Source organism: Gavialis gangeticus, unplaced genomic scaffold (genome assembly GCF_001723915.1).
Source record: "Gavialis gangeticus isolate Ggan-Ray unplaced genomic scaffold, GavGan_comp1, whole genome shotgun sequence".
Lineage (NCBI taxonomy): Eukaryota > Metazoa > Chordata > Crocodylia > Gavialidae > Gavialis > Gavialis gangeticus.
In genome coordinates, this window is record NW_017729025.1 from 133,504,853 (window position 1) to 133,522,479 (window position 17,627).

Consider the following 17,627-nt stretch of genomic DNA (forward strand, 5'->3'; position numbering starts at 1 on the left):
CATTGTCAGGGCAGCAGCTGCCCTGGGTGTGTACAGGGTTGGGGCATGTATTAATTTTTCAAACTTTATTAATGAATCTAGCCCATAAAGTAGCACTTTCAACACTCAAAAACATCTACCCCTCCCCAAATACACACAAAACCTGGTTTATATGAGCAGTGCTGCCAACACCACCCAAATCCATGTCCATAGAAGTCTTTTGCTTCCTTCTTCTCCTCTCCCACAGTCTCCTCTGTGTTTCTGTCCATGCCAAGCCCCTGTGTTTCTTCCTCTCCACCTTCATTCCTCTCCTCCTCTCTTCCTCTCCTCCTTTTCCCTATAATAACTACCTAACACAAATCTCCTTGGGTTCTCCTCATCTCTGCTTATAATCTTTAAATGTATTATAAATTTATAAGTTCCCTCCTGGAACTTGCAAGTCTATATTCAAAAAAACCTCAGATTTTCTGGCTGGGAGGCAGGAGAAGACTCTTCTAATTTGTAGTAACACTTTTCAAAGGGCTATACAAAACACAACAAAAAGACATAATGCTAATTTTAATTGCAAACCACGGGCAGCTCCTAATGCATTTATTCAGGGAAAACATGCTTTTATTGAGGTCCAGAGCCTGCAACTTGTTCTGCACTGGTAGAAGCTTCTGGCTTTCCCAGCAGGTGCACAAGGCTACCTGTAAAGGACAAATGACAGGAATAGGTTCTTAAATTGGTTTTCTGTCTTCATTAGGACTGAAGGATCAACCCAAATGTGCACAATGAAGGGATTGTCAGTAGGAGGTGTGCAGAGGGTAGTAATTTGCTGCGTAAGAGCAGTCAGAATCAGCTGGATTGAAGGAGCCAAAAAATAAAAGTGATCACAACAATCTCTCCTCTGTAAAAAACAGAAAACCTAGAAAGAATTTCGAAGGTATAAGTGATAGGTTTATAATGACTGCTTACCAAAACCTGTATGTAACTACTATGTGATAGTCTCAGTTGACTTGTTTGTTTGAAATGTTATATGAACCAGATTGCATGAAGCTGGTAATAGCTTTTGTCTAAGTTGTTTTTTAGTTGATCATTTTCTTCTTAGTTAGTAGAATAGATCAGCAATACTAATGCCAATTGCCTGGGTTAAAATGCAGCTGGTAACATTTGGTAGTACTGAGTCTTTATATCCGACTAGAAACTAGCATAAAATGGGGTGTGGGAAATGTGTGTTTGGGGGAGGATGGAATGGAGATGAAAAATAATTTGTCCTCCTAAATAATCTTTAATTCAAGTATCTCAGAATTCTGGGCTAAATGGTGGGAGAGACTGTTTGTTGACTGGCTCATATAGGTCCTTATTCAAATTCATGAATTTATTGTTTTCAGGTGAGTACATTGCTAGACAATCATTGCATCAAGTGCTGATGATGGAATTTGAGTTTTAAAAGATTTACTACTATTTGCAGGTTTATAATTTTCCTTTCTTTTTTAAATTATTCCACTTTTTGGATTCTGTAGAAGCTTATTTTTTCTTGTGAAGGTAATGAATCCTTATACAAGGCAGAAAATGAAATCCTGTACACCTGTAATTATAAAAGTAGTTCTTGGACACTGGGAGAATGTTTTCATGATTAGGCCAAAAAGAACATCTTGAGGGCGTCTGATCCAAGAAATAATAAAAACTAAATAAACAAGCAAACACCATTATGTCTGCCTTTAGAATATAAATCTACAAAGTTACTTATAACTACTGATCACTTTTTGTTTTTTGTTTTTGTTTTTTTTGTTTTTTAAGGCATGCATAATGTAGCATCTTTTGAGTGATGACTGTGTTCTGGTTGTTTTTTTTTTTTTTTTTCTAAGCCAGGAAACATCTTTGTGTGTTTATTTCGTGTCTTCCCCTTATCAGATGCAGTCATGTTGTTTAAAACTTATTGAATTATACTAAATAATGTGTCTGTATAAAACATTGACAATAACTGAGTATGAAATGTTTGGACTCAGTGATTGTTTCAAAAACTGAAAACTGGCTCTTATTCCTGTCCACCTCTTGTTTTGAGTCTTGGCTTGTTTTTCTAGAAGACTTTTTGCACTGAAGCCAATTTTGGGGGAAATGCCTAAATCATTCTTGGGCAGACAAGGTTCTTTGGATGAATCTGATATCTTTTATTCAGCCTACATCCCTTAATCATACTTATTCTTCCTTGACTTGTCTAACAAAAACTACCTTTGTGGCTTCTGTAAATGTAAAATAAATGTTATTAATTAATAAATATAAAAGTAATTTCTCTGTAAGGTGGATTGCACAAGGATATTAAAGATGTAAGTACATAGTGCTGAGATGTTAAATAAATCGGTAGAATAACACTGGGAATCTGTTAACTTTCCCACTGATTTCCATAGGGCATCTTCTATCAAGTTCCTTGTTTCAACCCAGTTTTATAAACCAAAAATTTCAGAGCAGCAGATGAATTTTGAGGGTTGAACACAGCTTTAAAAATCATTGTGACTTTAATGCCAAGACTAACAAAAGTTTCAGCTTGTTCCATTAGGCTATAATAAGTCCCGGCTTGTATGAAGACATTAATATATTGATACTTTATACTCTTGCCTTCTTTTTGTTCACTGAACGTTTGCTAATTAGTATTACTCTACTTCTCTAGTTCATTTACTGGGGGAAATCTGATTTTTTTTTTTTTTTTCCTTCTTCCCCCCCTTGTCTTCAACATAATACTTTCTCAAATATATTTTTTTCAAGCCAACATGTATTTCATATCCTTACATACATCATGAGTGTGTGTTGAAATATGATTGTTATGGTTTTGTTTAAAATAACTTTCTGCTGTTTGTATTTGCTTAATTATCTTACCACAGAAAAGATGGAGGACAGACACCAAAATACAAAGAAAGAGACTGACAATTCAGATTTGAAAAGGGACCAATGTGTTGTAGTAAATATAGATTCCAGGTCAGATGCCTTTTCACAAGATACATATCTATCATCAGAAGACAATTCTTCCTTATCAAAAGACTCTGCTGAAACTTCAGAATCTGCACATTCTCCTGTATTAAATCACTCTCCATTTTTTACTGATGAAAGTAAGTGGTTAAAGTGTAAATCCAACCTTTATTTTTAGGAGTAAATGAGAAATTCTGTTTGCCAATGAGATGAGTCTCTGTTTGGGGTGAACAGAGGCAGAATTTTCTTAGTGCTTCCCCAGGGCAGAGAACTTTCATCTTTTAATGTTGTACATAAGTGGCACAAAATAGCCCTTACTACTATCAACAGCAGTGGTTCTCAAACTTTTTAGACTCAAGGCCCCCCTCAGAATGCCGGCTCTTAATTTTTACTGGTTTTCTGACTACAGAAAAATAATAGGGAAAATCTTCTGTTGCAAAGAACTCAAAGACTACAACAAATCAGAATGTTTTTAAAGTTATAGATTCCTGTTTGAAATCTCTGAGTTTATTTTGTGAATCATGTTTGCACACCTAGCAGTAGTAACACTGTGTGGGCATGTCCAGACAAGCGCACACATGCCTTTTGCAGCATCTCAAACCCCTTTGAGATGCTGCAAGAGGCATAAGTGGGAGCAAAAAAACATTCTGCACACTGCAAACTTGGATATCCAGGTCAAAAAATACCCGCAAGGAAAAATTGGGGCAGGGCACAGTCCCAGACCATGCCGTGAGGCAACCGGAGGCTCGGTCCTCCACAGAGACACTCTGGTAGCCAACTGCTCTATGGCTGGCCTTAGCCCCAGTGCTGAAGCACACTGCCTACCTGTGTGCGGGGCAGGCAGCATTACAAGCTGCAGGGACCTAGACCCAGCTTCATGCTAGGTAAGTAGGGGGTTGAGGGTCTGGGGGAGGAGGGGAGGAGACCATTTGGGGGGGGGAGGCCCACCCGGCCCCAACCCCCCACACTTGCCAGCAGTAGCAGCAGTCAGGGCTGCTTGGGGCTTCATGGCACAACCCCCCTGCGTGGGGAGCAGTGGAGCTTGACCCCAGCTGCCTGGCACCCCTGCTGCTGCATCGTGCAGGTGTGGCCTGGCTCAGCAGGGTGCCATGCTCTGGCTGCTTGGGCTGAGTGGCACCAAGACCTGGGTGAAAGCCACAGCACCACAGAGCTGTCAGACAGGATGCGGTGCAGTGTGGTGCCCTGCCAAGCCAGGCCGCACTGAGTCAATACAGCAGCTGCGGCATGGGTGCCAGGCAGCTGGGGCTGAGCCCCACTGCCCTGTGCCATGTGGCGAGGCTGTGGCATGAGGCCTCAAGTGGCCCCAACTGTCGCTGCTGTTGCTGATAAGCTGTGGGCACTGCAGGAGGCTGGAGCCAGGCGGGGGAGCAATGTGGGGCAGGAGCCAAGAGGGGGAGTGATCAGGAGTCTGGAACTAACTGGGGGAATCCCTAAATCATCTCCAGCCTCCTGATTGCTTCCCCACTCGTCTCCAGCCTTGGGAGGCTGGAGATGAGCAAGGGGCTGGAGACCAGTGGGGTGGAAGGGATTGTGGGGGCTGGGAACCTGCAGGCAGTACAGTCCATGTGCAGTGGGGGGGGGGGTTCTGCCCTGTGGGGGGCAGGGGACCCACCTCCCCTAAGCAGCCCTCACAGACACAGTCCCCACACACTGACCCACATCTCCCCACCACACACCCACCATGTGATAAGGAAACCAAAAGCAAACATTAAAACATATAGATGTTTAAGATTCATTTTATTATGATGCTAGAGACACTAGTAGGCTTCCAAAATGCTTTAACATTGTAAATATAGCAATAAAACATTGCCCATCTGATCAATCCCTCTCTCTCTCTCTCTCTCTCTCTCTCTCTCTCTCTCTCTCTCCCCCTTTTGTTCTAATTGTGGAAGAAGGTGGATTTGGAGCTATTTTAAAAAATGAATTTGAGATGCTGCTTCAGCAGTCCATTTGGCGCAAGGGGTAGTGTCTCCCAAATACTAATTGCTCATGCCCCAGAAGCTCCTGAGGGCAAGTAGCCCTGAGTTGCTGGCCAGGGCAGGTTTTTATACTGCTGGGGCCAGCATGGGTGCTGGCCCCAGGCTCCAACTCCCCCTGGCTGTAGATCTGGGAGGAGCCAGGCAGGGTTATTTTGCCCCAAATAGCACAATTTGCTCCACAACAAAATATATGTCTGGGCATGTGTGCTGAAGCAAAAAGCCCAGGCTCAAATTTGCACCACTTCCATTTGAACTGCTGCAAGCACATGTGGTTGCATATGTGGACATGCCCCATGACAGCATTGAAAGGATGTCAGTGTACCCCAAGTGACCCCGCCCCCCCTCCCTCCTTTGACATCCTGGATGAGAATCACTGATTTACAGCATCATTTCTTTTTAAATGTAACAGATTTCTCTTTAAATTTAATTATATGCAGCCCTATATTTGCCAGCCCTCCTAACCTGCTCTTTTTTGGGTGCAGTTTATGCCTATTAGCTATGTTATATTAAAATTATGTGAATTGGCATCTGGCTGCCTGAGTAATGGTCTCTTTCCCAATGAGCTGTCACTTATAGTTGAGGTCAGCAAAGGTATTCGAGCAAGCAAGTCCTGATGTAAAACATCTGGGTGCTGGTGGTGGAGTCCTCAGTGAAGACTTAAAATTTGGTTCCTTTTACTAGTCTGACAGAGGATGTAACTGTTGGTTTCTAGGGCATAATGCAAATCGGATTTCTTCTCTGGCCCTTGGTGGGAGGGGGGAGGAGGGTGCTGCTGGTATGAGGAAAAATTGGTCGGGGAACTTTCCCCTTTTAAGTGAGCCTCATAGGGGAAAGAAAACTGTATGTCACTTATTTCATTTTAGGAAAGACTGCAGCTGATGAATACATAACTAATAATATACTGAACTTTGTTCATTGTTCTGAAGATGATTTGATCAGCTTTACCTTTGAAGTTTGCAAAACTGAGGAGACAGGTACCCTTATTCCTCTAGTATTGCAAGTATTCTAACAACCAAAACAGGACATTTAAAAATGGACTGAAAAATTTAATATATCTCTTGCTCTTTTACAGGGCTAGTTCCTGCTTCTGTTTTAATAAAATATTTAGAAGACGTCACAGGACAGAACCATGAAAACTGCAGATTGTTATTGCTGTACAATATGTTAGACCCTGAAAGACAGAATATCTTTATTGATAGAGAAACATTTCATGCTACTATGAAAAGTTGGATTGCCATGTGCTCCCAGGATTGGTAACTCAGTTTATTTTATGCACTTATTTTGGCTAAGTCATCTTTTATTTTCAAACAGCATGTATCAAATACCACAGTCCTCACTGAGGCCAGTATCTATTTAAATCAACAGGTATTTTGTCTCTGTAAGAATTTAAAGGTATGCCCCCCTCAAACTGCCTTCTAAAAAAACAATACCAAAAAATAAGATAACATATTTGGAGGCGTATGTTTTTTTATGTTTAAACCCGAGAGATCAATAGAGACACCTGTGCTTTAAGATGAGTTCTTTGTTGACTTCTAGTGCAACATTACACAAGTCATTTAAGTCTAAATCCCTACCTTAGCACTTAGGATGAGATTACACTTTACAATTGGATCATGTTAAGGTCACTTAAAATGTAAATGATCACACGTTAAGGCTCATTAACTAGTGCTAAGTGCACCTTAGGGGCACAGACAGACATGCAGGCCCCAGCTCTAACTCATGGCACTTTATGTAAAAGCCCCCTTCCCTTCTCTGTTAGAGTTCAACCCCGCACTGACTCAACAGGTATTTGCAAGTTGGGTCACGGTGGGGAGGGGAGGACTGAGACTGCCTGCAGCAGAGGAGCTGCCCTTCTCCCCTTGCTGCTGCCTCTTCCTCCCCCTCCCCCCCACTTTAGTGCTGTCTGCAGAAAGGGGGGGGGGAAAGGGAGCAGGCCGGAGTTTGCCCAGCCTGAGCTTGAGTGGGGAGAGTTGGCGGGGGGGCTGTGAGACAGGGGAGCTCTAATCCACTTGCTGTGCCCCCCGAGCTCAGGTGGGGCAAACCCTAGTGCATAACTTGCTCCCCCTCCCCTCCTTCAGACTGCTCTGGGGGTGGAGCTGGGTTGCATCAATCCAACCCCAATTGCACGACATATTAACTCTAGGGAACCCAAGGTCCCTAAGGCACTCCAAAGTGGAGTGCCTTTATCTGATTCCTCATTTGATGAAGATTAATTTGTTGAGCAATTGGCCACCTTTAAAAGCACTCTGCAGCCATGCATGTGTATCACACATGGCTATACAGCACTTTCAGGTGGCTGATCATGCAACAAACTTAACTTCTGGCTGCAACCTAGGTGTCTTAAAGTTGTGCCAGTTTGCACCAGGATTATCTTTTGAGCTTGGCTACCTAGTTTAAGTTAACTTCTTGGTGTACATCTGAGAGAGAACCAACAATTTGCAGTCCCCTAGTATCCCAGGAGGCACTACTTCCAGATGGACTAAATATCATCCAGGATTTTACAGCCTTGGACTGACAGTTGGGAACAGCCAGGTAACAGGTGGGTGAGGATGCTGCACCCTCTACCCCCAGATCTCTCCCCTGCCACACCAGTTTCCCCCTCTGCCCCCATCAGCCCCTCCACTGCAAGATCACTGCCCTGCCACCCTTATCAGCCCATGAGTAGCAGAGGTTCTGGTGGAGGGGTTGTCCCTCCCTGTCTACTTCTGGGAAGCCTGCAGGTTATGCCACCTCAGTACACCCATATCCAACCTTTGCCAGGCCCTGCAACTGAAAGGGAAGTAGGGGGGCATGGAGGTAGGGGGCGAGGAGCTACCTCTAGCAATGCACCTGCTCAACAGCCCTCTGGTGGCAGGTCTGGGCAGTGCACATTGGAGAAGGTATGTATACTCTGAACATATGACTGATTACTAGCACTAGTTAACTGTAATGCAGACTAATATTTCTTAGAATTAGCACTTGCTAACTCTAATGTGTAATCTCATCCGCAGACTGCATACTTGTGCTATATGTTGGGGAAAGGTGCAAGGGTAGAATAATTCTTCAAAAACTACATTGTAGTGATAGACCTGTTAATCCGTCCTACCATCCATGACCAAATACACAGATCCTTTCAGTTAAACACAGAGAACCCTTTTCATAGCTTCACTTTTCATGTCTTCACTATCCCCTTTCTGTGCCGTGAAACTGCTGGTGCTGTTGCTTGAAACCGTACAGATCCATTAAATGAAGACTGGATCTGTACTCTAATGCTCATAGCCACAGTAAATTTATGTCTGAGGCTCTGCCCTTGGACCCATATTGTTCAACATCTTTATTAATGATGTGGACATTGGAGTCAGAAGCCAACTGGCCAAGTTCGCCAATGACACCAAACTTTGGGGCAAAGCATCCACACCAGAAGACAGGAGAGTGATCCAGGCTGACCTGGACAGGCTCAGCAAATCGGTGGATGAGAACCTGATGGTGTTTAACACTGAAAAATGTAAGGTTCTCCACTTTGGGAGGAAAAACCTGCAGCATCCTTACAGGCTTGGCAGTGCTATGCTGGCTAGCCCTACGGAAGAAAGAGACTTGGGGGTCATCATTGACCACAAGATGAACATGAGCCTGCAATGCAATGCAATGCTGCGGCTATGGATGCAAGCCAGCGTTTAGCTTGCTTTACTAGATGCTTCTCAAGCAAATCCTGGGACATCATTCTCCCCTTGTACTCGGCCTTGGTGAGGCCACAGCTGGAGTACTGCATCCAGTTTTGGGCTCCGGAATTCAAAAGGGTGTAGAGAAGCTTGAAAGAGTGCAGAGAAGAGCCATGCGCATGATCAGAGGTCAGGAAAACAGAACTTACAATGACAGGCTGAGAGCCATGGGGCTCTTTAGCCTAGAAAAGTGCAGGCTCAGGGGTGATCTGATGGCCACCTATAAGTTTATCGGGGGTGACCACCAGGATCTGGGGGAACGTTTGTTCACCAGAGCGCCCCAAGGGATGACGAGGTTGAACGGTCATAAACTACTGCAAGACCATTTCAGGCTGGACATAAGGAAGAATTTCTTTACTGTCCGAGCCCCCAAGGTCTGGAGTAGCCTGCCATTGGAGGTGGTTCAAGCACCTACATTGAACACCTTCAAGAGTAAATTGGGTGCTTATCTTGCTGGGATCCTATGACCTCAGCTGACTTCCTGCCCTTCGGGGGGGGGGGAGGGGAATGGGGGCTGGACTCAATGATCTTCCGAGGTCCCTTCCAGCCCTAATGTCTATGTAACTGATGCATAGAGAAATGAAGATGTTGCCCACAGGATGCCATTTTTACTATTGTGTCCCAGAAATTGGTGAGGTTTGAGGACCATTTTCCGTGTGTCATTTTCTTTATTTATGAAATGATAATACTACTACTTTGCCTGCCCCTCAAAGGAATACAGTGAATCTAAACTACTTTTGTGATCCTTAACTGCAGTGCTACAGTCTTCTTCCTAGCACATCCTCCAGTAAACATCCCGGGCTGACTCTGGTCCACTTGTGTTTTATTTTCAAAGAGTATTAACCATAAATCATCAAAAGTGATAATGGTAATTATGTGTCCACCTGATATTTTTCCCCAACAACACTCTGAAAACCATCTTTTAAAGTTAAAATTACAATAATTATTCTATGCCAGTGACAATGTATTTTCTTCTCCATGTGGACTCAACTCAGAGGCTCTGTTTGTGAATCTGAATCTAAATGGCATATGTTTTTTTCTTCACAAGGTGGTTCACTTTTATTCCTCTTCTCAGGTGTCATGGAGTCCTGGGGGTAGCCCTTGCTCTGGACCACTACTGCCTTCTCAGCTTCTGAGAAATATCCTCTAAAGTTGGCCAAGGAGTGGCTTGTAGGGTGGGGCAGGTTTGGGGAGACTTGGGTTCCTTGCCCTCCCTGGTTCTCCATGGCCCTGACTCGGAGCTAGTTTTGTTCCTGAGAGAAGGACTTTGCCTTTTTTTGAGAAAACACACAATCTAAGAGCATCTATACATGTGTTCTGGAGTGTGGTGGGGGGGATTTTTAATTAGAGTGGTTCTGAGAGCCACTCTAATTAAAGCTCCCACAGCATCATCTGTATTCAGTGTCCTGCTCTTCAAAATGGCAGTGGGGGTGTTTTAACTAAAGCTTGTTTGATGAGGTTTAGTTAAAGCACGCCTGCCACCATTTTGAAATGTGCAGATGCTAAATATACATGACGTAAAGATTGCTGGAGCATGCTAATTAGCACAGTCCAGCAAACTTGCAGAAGGCTCTATTAATCTAATTAGCATGCATTGGAGCAGAGGTCCATCACATGTATAAGTGCCCCAACATGGCAAGCAGGAAATGGGCAGCTCCCCTTCAGTAGTGGCATTTATTGGGGAAAAGGCCCAAAGGCAAAGTTCTCTGCCCTCCTCCAAAGGGGTGAATCAGTTCCTTTTTTTCACCAGTCCAGCCCACACAGCCTAAGCACCTCCAAAGATTTTCAGCTATTCCATTTCTAATCTGCCCAGCTGCTGAGCCCCTAAAGCTACTCTGCTAGTCTCTCTCTCTCTCTCTCTCCAATCTATCTCCTAGAAGCCAGCACCATCCTTGTTCACACTTACCTTGCTATTGTTATTCAGCTCTCCTCCAACCTTCTGGGTGTAAGCCTTCTCACTCTTGTTGTGCCAGCAAAGCTATTCAAATTTCTGTTGATGCTAGAGGTCTATCTTGTCTCATCCCATACATAAACAGATCTTTGCTTCACTATCTCTTAACCCACTCCTTCTCCTGTGCTAGCTTTATGAATAAGCTGAGGAATACACCCTTATAACAACATGAACACATTTTAAAACAAATATTACAATAAAACCCATAGTCCATCTCAGCAGAGTAAGAGACAATTTTGCTGTATAATTAATTTTACTATAATATGTCAGGCCCAGAGGGTGGCCATAGAGTCCCCTAGTGGTTGCCTGGAGCCTGCCCCACTTGCTCACTCTGACCTTTCAGGGGCCCACCTTGCTGTCTCACCTGCCACACCTTGATGTTAAACTAAAATGGGGAGGCTGCCCTCAGAGGTCAGTGAGCTCAGGATGTACTTCCAGCCCTAACTCTCCTCTGTCTCAACTTTGCCTCTTTGGTTCAGAATCCTGACTCCACTGTACAATTTTTCCGTCTCCTGGATATTGAGGTGGAGGGGCTTCCCTGGCCTCCACTGCAGCACTTGGCCCTTCAGATCTTAAACCTTTGCCTGGGCTTCGGCCTTCTGGCCTTGGCCCTCTGACTTTGGCTGTGCTCCTCAGCCCATTTCAGGGCCCTGTGACCTTGCCCCTCTTGGGCTTTGGGCCTGCTCGCACAGTCCTTAAGGCCTCAGGTCCCCCCTCATCATTTGTCCTGTCTGTGCCCACAGTCTGTTTCATTGCAGGCTCTGACCCTCAGTTCACAATCTATTTCTCCAGCAACATGGAAGTGTCTCTCTGGATGCTCACTGTGATTTCCAAGCCTCCCCTGACAGTCACTTTTGGTTTCCCAGTTTTAAACATAAATACAGGCATAAGCAAACTGTTTCAAATTAAAATCTTTCCCTAGCCTTGGTCTATGTCACACCATGATTATAACAATTAATTTCACATTGGTGTCTGGTGCTGTGGGGCTTCCTTTCGGTCCCTTGTGGTCTGGAGCTCCTTTACCCTGGCAGGTCAGAGCCAATCTGTGGCCTCAGCCGTGGTCCTGGCCTTAAGAAGCCTGTAACCACCCTGCCACCTGTCACCTACCCACACTTTCCCCATCAGTCCTGGCAATTTTAGTCCTGATTGTGCTTCCCACACCTGAGGCAAGCGGCATTTCCTCTCTGCTCCTACAGCCAACTGGATTAGGTATGGGACCCGTTACAGTTACCTACAGTGATTATGTAGCATTCAGCATTACAGTAAAGCAAACTTCCTCGTAAAGGAAAAATGGGATGGATAAATGTGCTGGGGTTATTTTAATCTTTAAATAAGTGAACTTGTATTAATTTTTCTAAAATTTAGTATTTCAGATAAGTCCATTGAAAATAAGTCTACAAATAAAAGAAACCTGGATAAAAATAGTAAGCATCTTTGATCCTATTTTTTTTAAATATGTAGCATGTTTTGTGCACTACTATATTACATTATAAATATAAATATTATTATATGCAATATATTTGACACATTCTTTGTAACTATTATGTACATAAGCATTTCACAAATGGCATTAACGTTGTCAGATTTTCTGTCTGTTTTCCAGGAGGAAATATATTATTTTTAACTGAGGAAGATGCTGAGACTTTTCAAGGAGCAACTGAAGACTCAGATATGTATGTTGCATTGGTGATATCCAACCTTTTCATTCCATGGCCCAGATAAATGGTGCCACATTGGTCTGCATGCTGGATATGGATCGTGGCCTGATCTGGCATGCAGCGTGGCACAGCCAGGCCTGATTCAGCCATGAGGAAATGGCCCAACTGGGGCCTGATCCAGCCACGCAGGGCAGGCATATCCAGGATCCAAGGCAGCTGCATCTCTTGGCTTTAAAAACATTTTTACACTTAAATATAAACTTTTATTTTTTTAGATATTGGGACATCTTATTTATTAGTTACATCCTCCAACAGGTTGGATGATAACGCCTAACTTTTTTAAGTCTCCATGTCAGATTTGGTCCAGATCAACATGGTGGCAGTTGCAAGAAAATTGTATTCTGCTTAAGATATGATTTAAATTTAAATGTTATTTGAACCAAATATCTGAATTAATGGTATGGTTTTTTCTTTCCATTTTGTTGAAGGCAATTGGATGCTCTAACTAGTAGTGTTGCAGACTTAAAATACATGTACCAGAAATTAACTGGCCAGGTACTGGGTACACAGAAAGCAATGGAAGTATCAGATGAAATCTGCCTGGAATTGATGGATGAAGTTGCAGAACTGAAAGGCAAACTAACAAGGTATGGCTGATCCCTGGAATAGATTATTTTCTGCTCAGCATCCTCGTATCTGAAAAAAAATGTTTCATTTAAACTCTACCTTCACTAATGTGTCATTCGTTCAGTTATAAAACTGTGCAAATAAAACAAATTGCCTAAAGGGTTGGGCTAGGATCTGGAATGACTTGGATAGACTGGAGAAATGGTCCATGATCCATCAAATGAAATGCAACAAGGACAGGTGCTAAGTTTTTTTTCAGTTCAGGTGGAATAATTTCATGCACAAATACAGACAAGAGAATGACTAGCTAGGCTGCAGTACTGTGGAGGTTACTGTGGATCGTAAGCTGAATATGAGACAACAGCATGCTCTTGTTGTAAAAAAGGCCAATGGTATACTGTATTAATAGGAATGTGTCTTCCAAATCAAGGAAAATGATTCTTCTGCTTTATTTGGCACTGGTGGGACACCACTTGCAATATTATATCCAGTTTTGGGCCCCATACTTCAAGAAAGATGTGGACAGATTAGAAAGAGAGCAGAAAGCAACAAAAATGATTACAGACCTGGGAAGCATGACTTATGAGGAAAGGCTGAAAAAGCTAGGATTATTTAGTCTCGGGAAGAGAGAGACCAAGCCAGGATTGATAACAGTCTTCAAATACCCCTGAAGAGTTATTAGAGAGAGGATGGAGATGGGCTTTTCTCTGTGACTACAGTGGACAGGACTAGGAGCAATGGCCTCAAACTGCAGCAGGGAAAGTTTAGGTCGAAGATTAGAAAGAAGTTTCTTACTCTGAAGGTGGTTAAGTACTGGGACAGGCTTAACATATAGAGGCTGTGGACTCTATCCTTGTAAATTGTCAAGAGCAAGTTAGACAGACACTTGGCTGGGATGGTTTGTTCAGGGATGATGCTACCCTAAACAAGGGGCTGAACTAGATTGGTTTAACTAAGTGTTTGGGAACTCTTCAGGAGACCTGACTTTTTCAGATGAAGTTGGGGAGAAATTGTGGAAATACAGTAAGAAATGTCTCTCTCTCTCTTGTTCATGTCTCACTACAAGTTTGCTATGATCTCATGTAGTTTCATTAGGCAATAATTAATTTTCCCCCCTTTGTTTGCTTGTGTGTAATTTACCATCAGTCTTCTTGTTTTTTTTGTTTTACTCTTTTCTACTATACTTCTCTCTTTCTTTCCAAAACCCCTGTCCATTCTCCATTTTCAAGACATTTTGACTGTATCAAAGCACCAATATTTTTTTCCAATGCATCTTGCTGCCAGAGATCTAAAAGCTAGTTTGGTATCTTGTGATCTTCACTTCACAATTTCAAAAAATGTTGAGCCCTGCCTGATAAAGACCTGTAAATAATCTAAATGTAGAAGTTCTTGGATGTTAGTGGAAGCTCCAAGCATCAGGTGCTTTAAAAATTGGTTTATAATCCTTAAATCATGTCCCTTTTTAAAAATAAACATATAGTTTATAAGAACAGTGCTAGAAGGGATCTTGGGAAGTCATCAAGTTTAACCCTCTACTCAAAGTGGGATCATACCTGTCTAAGCCATCCTAGACAAATGTTTGTCTAATCTATTTTTAAAAGCTTCAGGAGCAACACTCGCATGCATGGCTGATACACATTTATTTTTCAGATTGGAGCAGTATCCTGTACACTTCAAATGTATATCGAATGAGCTTGAAGATTTCAAGAGCAATTTAGTGAGCTTTTGTGAGGAGAATCACATGATTCATGGATATTGCAGAAGTCTGGTACATGTGTTTTTTGTTTTGTTTTTTATATTGCACCAAGAAAAGATGTCCATTCTTATTTTTTAAAGCAGGGGTTGTCAACCGAGGGTACTTGGAAAGGGGTAGGGAGTACGCACAGGCGGGCGGGCAGGGATGTACCACCACCAACCGGCACCGCCACCAACCAGGAGCAGGGCCAGAGGTGGGGGATGGGGAGGAGCGAAGGCAGCGCCTTTTTTGTACGGGCCGCACAGGCGCCACCAGGCCACCCAGATGCGGAAGGTGAGGGAGGGCAGGACCTCACACATGGCGGCCATGGTCACCACCCACCACGCCACACCACCATATGCAAGCCCTCTCCCTCCCTCTGCATCTGGCTGCTGCCACCTCCTCTCCGCCTCGCCAGAAGTGTACCCAGAGGGGGTACACTCCTTAAAAAAGGTTGAAAACTTCTGTTTTAAAGGAACGGTCATACAAACTGTCAGCAGTGTTTCACTTCGCTATTCTAATATAATAAAGCCTTAGTCTTAGGGATGTGCAAAACGTCACTTTTCCATTTTGCTTTGAGTTTTGACGGTTCAACGGAACAGTTTCGTATCGAATTTCACTTCCAGTTGAAACAGCTGTTCTGTTCTGTTCTGTTCCGTTGAAACAGAAAGGCTGTTCCAACACTTTTTAGATGTTTCACTAGGGATGGAGAGTCAGCTCAGCTGGGCTGACTTCCTATCCCCACTGCTAGATCGCTGGGGGCAGGAGGCAGCCCAGCTAGGCTGCTTTCCAGTACCCTGCACTAGATTGCGGCGAGGGCGGAATCTAGTGCGAGGGATGGGAAAGCAGCCCAGCTGGGCTGCCTCGCTTCCCCCTACCGGATCTTGCGCTGGGAAGGGGAAGTCAGCCCAGCTGAACTGACTTCCCATTCCCAGCCTATAGTCAAAACGCTTCGACCAGCTTCATTTTGTTTCAAGGCTATTTCAATGGCCTTTATTTTGTTCCAATTTTGCTGTTTCAACCTCGAAATTGGTCAAAACAGTGTTGAAATGAAACAGCTGGCAAAATTTTGCACAGCCCTACTTGGTCTGTCTGTAATACTCTGGGCCAACTGCGCATGTGCTGCCCACAGATCAGGCAGCAATTTGGCTAGCCTGGAGCATTACAGACAGACAGACAGGAGGAGGCTGGGGGCCAGGGAGTGGGCCAGGTGGCTGGGGGAAAAGCATGGCATGGCATGCTCCCAGCTGCACCACGCTGCCTGCTGCAGGGTGTGGCCATCTGGTGTGCTGCCATGGGGCACTGCCGCGCAGCGCAGCGCAGCACACTGTCGTACCTGCTCCCTTCCCCACTGCCTTCTGCTTCCTGCCGCAGCCAGCAGGGAGTGGGAGGTGGCAGGGAGGGAGAGAAGAGGGGAGTGGGCATTGCATGCAGCACAGCCCTGCAGCTGCGCCCTTCCCCGGTGCACTGCACAGCCCTGCAGCAGTGCACCCCACCCCATCCCAACGTGTCCCTGACCACCTGCCCTGCTCCCTGGACCCCGCTGCCTCCACCCAGGGAGGGGAAGCAGGGAGGCGAGGTGGGGGTGATTGCACATGGCCAAACACTGAGCATGGGGTGGCATCTACAGACACCACATGCAAGCTTCCCCCCACCTTCCTGGGTGACGGTGGGAGCGCATGGGGCCAGACACAGGAGGAGCCAGGGGAGGAGGACATGTGCCCCCTCTTTGGCTCCCCCATGCTGCACTCCTGGACAAGCTCTGATTGGCCAATGATCTGGCCCAGCCAGGGCCCTATTCATGGTGATGGGGCCCCAGCCGGGCTGGGTTGTGGGGCAGTCTGAGTCTGGTGGCTCCTCCAGAGGCACAGCGCTGGAGAGCCAAGAGGGAGAGGGGGCCATGGCTGGGCCAGATCACTGCTGCTGCTTTGACAGTGGTCCAGTCACCATGTGAGTTCCGCTGTTGGGCAAGCTGGACAGCAAGGCACATGGCACAGCATGGTGCTGCTGCCAATGCAGTGGCAAAAAGGCACAGAGCAGAGGCTGAGTGCAGCCTGCAGCTGCAGCTGTCCCTTGCCCCTTGCACAGAACAGGGGCCATGGGCTGCACCCCTGGATCAGACACGGTGCTCTGATTGCCTCACGACCTGGCTGTGGCCCTGTTCACAGTGACTGGGGCCCTTCCTGGGTCAGGTCGTGGGACAATTGCAGCCCAGCAGCTCCTTCAGAGGTGGGGTGCGAGGGAGTGGGAGAATGGGCCTGGACTCAGGGGGAAGTGGGGGGAGCAGGCTTGGACCTGGATTGGTGGGGGAGTGGGGGGAGCACACAGGCTTGTGTCCCTGCCTACCTGTCATTTTTGATGTGCAATTTGCTAGTTTCAAAATATTTTTGGGTCCTACTTGATAAGGACTTGCAAATAATCTAAATGTAAAATTTTGGGAGCATTTGTGGGAACTCCAAGTATCAGATGCTTTAATAACTGGGTCATAACCCTTAAAGTTGTAGTAATCTAATGTTGGTTTTTTTCTTCTAATTCAGGGTTTTTCAACCATTTTTAAGGAAATGTACCCCTTCTGGGTACACTTCTGGTGGAGCAGGGGGGTGGCAGTGGCCAGACTTGGAGTGGAACAGGGGGTAGTGTTGGCTGGACATGGAGCAGGGTGGTGGTGGCTAGACCCAGAGCCGGGAGTGAGGGCTTGCACATGGTGGCAGTGCAGGGTAGTGGATGGTAGTGGCAGCTGCCACGTGTGAGCTTCCAACCCCACCAGTGTCCAGCCACCCTAGTGGTGCCTGTGCAGCCTGCAGAAGGGAGCTGCTGCCCTCGACCCTCCTCCTCCCCCCTCTCCCCCAGCCCTGCTCCTGGGAGTGTGTGGCGTGGGGTGGTGCATGGCAGCCCTCTGTCCCCACCCACCCACGTGTACCCCTTAGCCCCTCTCCAAGTACCCCCAGGGTTATGCATACCCCCAGTTGACAACCCCGGGTACCTCTCCACTTTTTACCTGCTACATCCCCCTTACCCCCCACCCCCACCCCC

The 17,627-nt window shown here is 45.4% G+C and overlaps 2 protein-coding genes and 1 long non-coding RNA gene across 3 annotated transcripts in view; all 3 read left to right on the top strand.

Annotated features, from left to right (window-relative positions):
- The first annotated feature begins 834 nt into the window (after positions 1-834).
- On the top strand, positions 835-5,891 carry LOC109299496. Its single transcript, XR_002097893.1, has 4 exons — positions 835-904; positions 2,841-3,069; positions 4,907-4,913; positions 5,794-5,891. It is a non-coding gene; the product is annotated as an uncharacterized LOC109299496 (long non-coding RNA).
- A 118-nt stretch (positions 5,892-6,009) lies between these two features.
- On the top strand, positions 6,010-12,889 carry LOC109299381 (lymphoid-restricted membrane protein-like). The gene is made up of 4 exons (XM_019519968.1): positions 6,010-6,178; positions 11,940-11,998; positions 12,178-12,247; positions 12,721-12,889. Exons 1-4 carry the CDS (start codon positions 6,087-6,089, stop codon positions 12,887-12,889), a joined length of 390 nt encoding a protein of 129 aa, XP_019375513.1. The 5' UTR covers positions 6,010-6,086.
- Positions 12,890-14,514: 1,625 nt separating this feature from the next.
- The window catches only part of MRVI1 (murine retrovirus integration site 1 homolog), a 289,447-nt gene continuing 286,334 nt past the window's right edge, over positions 14,515-17,627 (top strand). Inside the window, exon 1 of the mRNA XM_019519582.1 lies at positions 14,515-14,627. Within this exon, the coding sequence (XP_019375127.1) occupies positions 14,601-14,627 (27 nt within the window). The 5' untranslated portion in view covers positions 14,515-14,600. The remainder of the gene's footprint in view (positions 14,628-17,627) is intronic.

Excerpts from the sequence above, each read along its gene's own strand:
- LOC109299381 (XM_019519968.1), top strand. The coding sequence starts at position 6,087 with ATGTTAGACCCTGAAAGACAGAATATCTTTATTGATAGAGAAACATTT. Across the intron at positions 11,999-12,177 it reads AAGAAACCTGGATAAAAATA|GAGGAAATATATTATTTTTA; the intron begins GTAAGCATCTTT and ends TCTGTTTTCCAG. Across the intron at positions 12,248-12,720 it reads GCAACTGAAGACTCAGATAT|GCAATTGGATGCTCTAACTA; the intron begins GTATGTTGCATT and ends ATTTTGTTGAAG.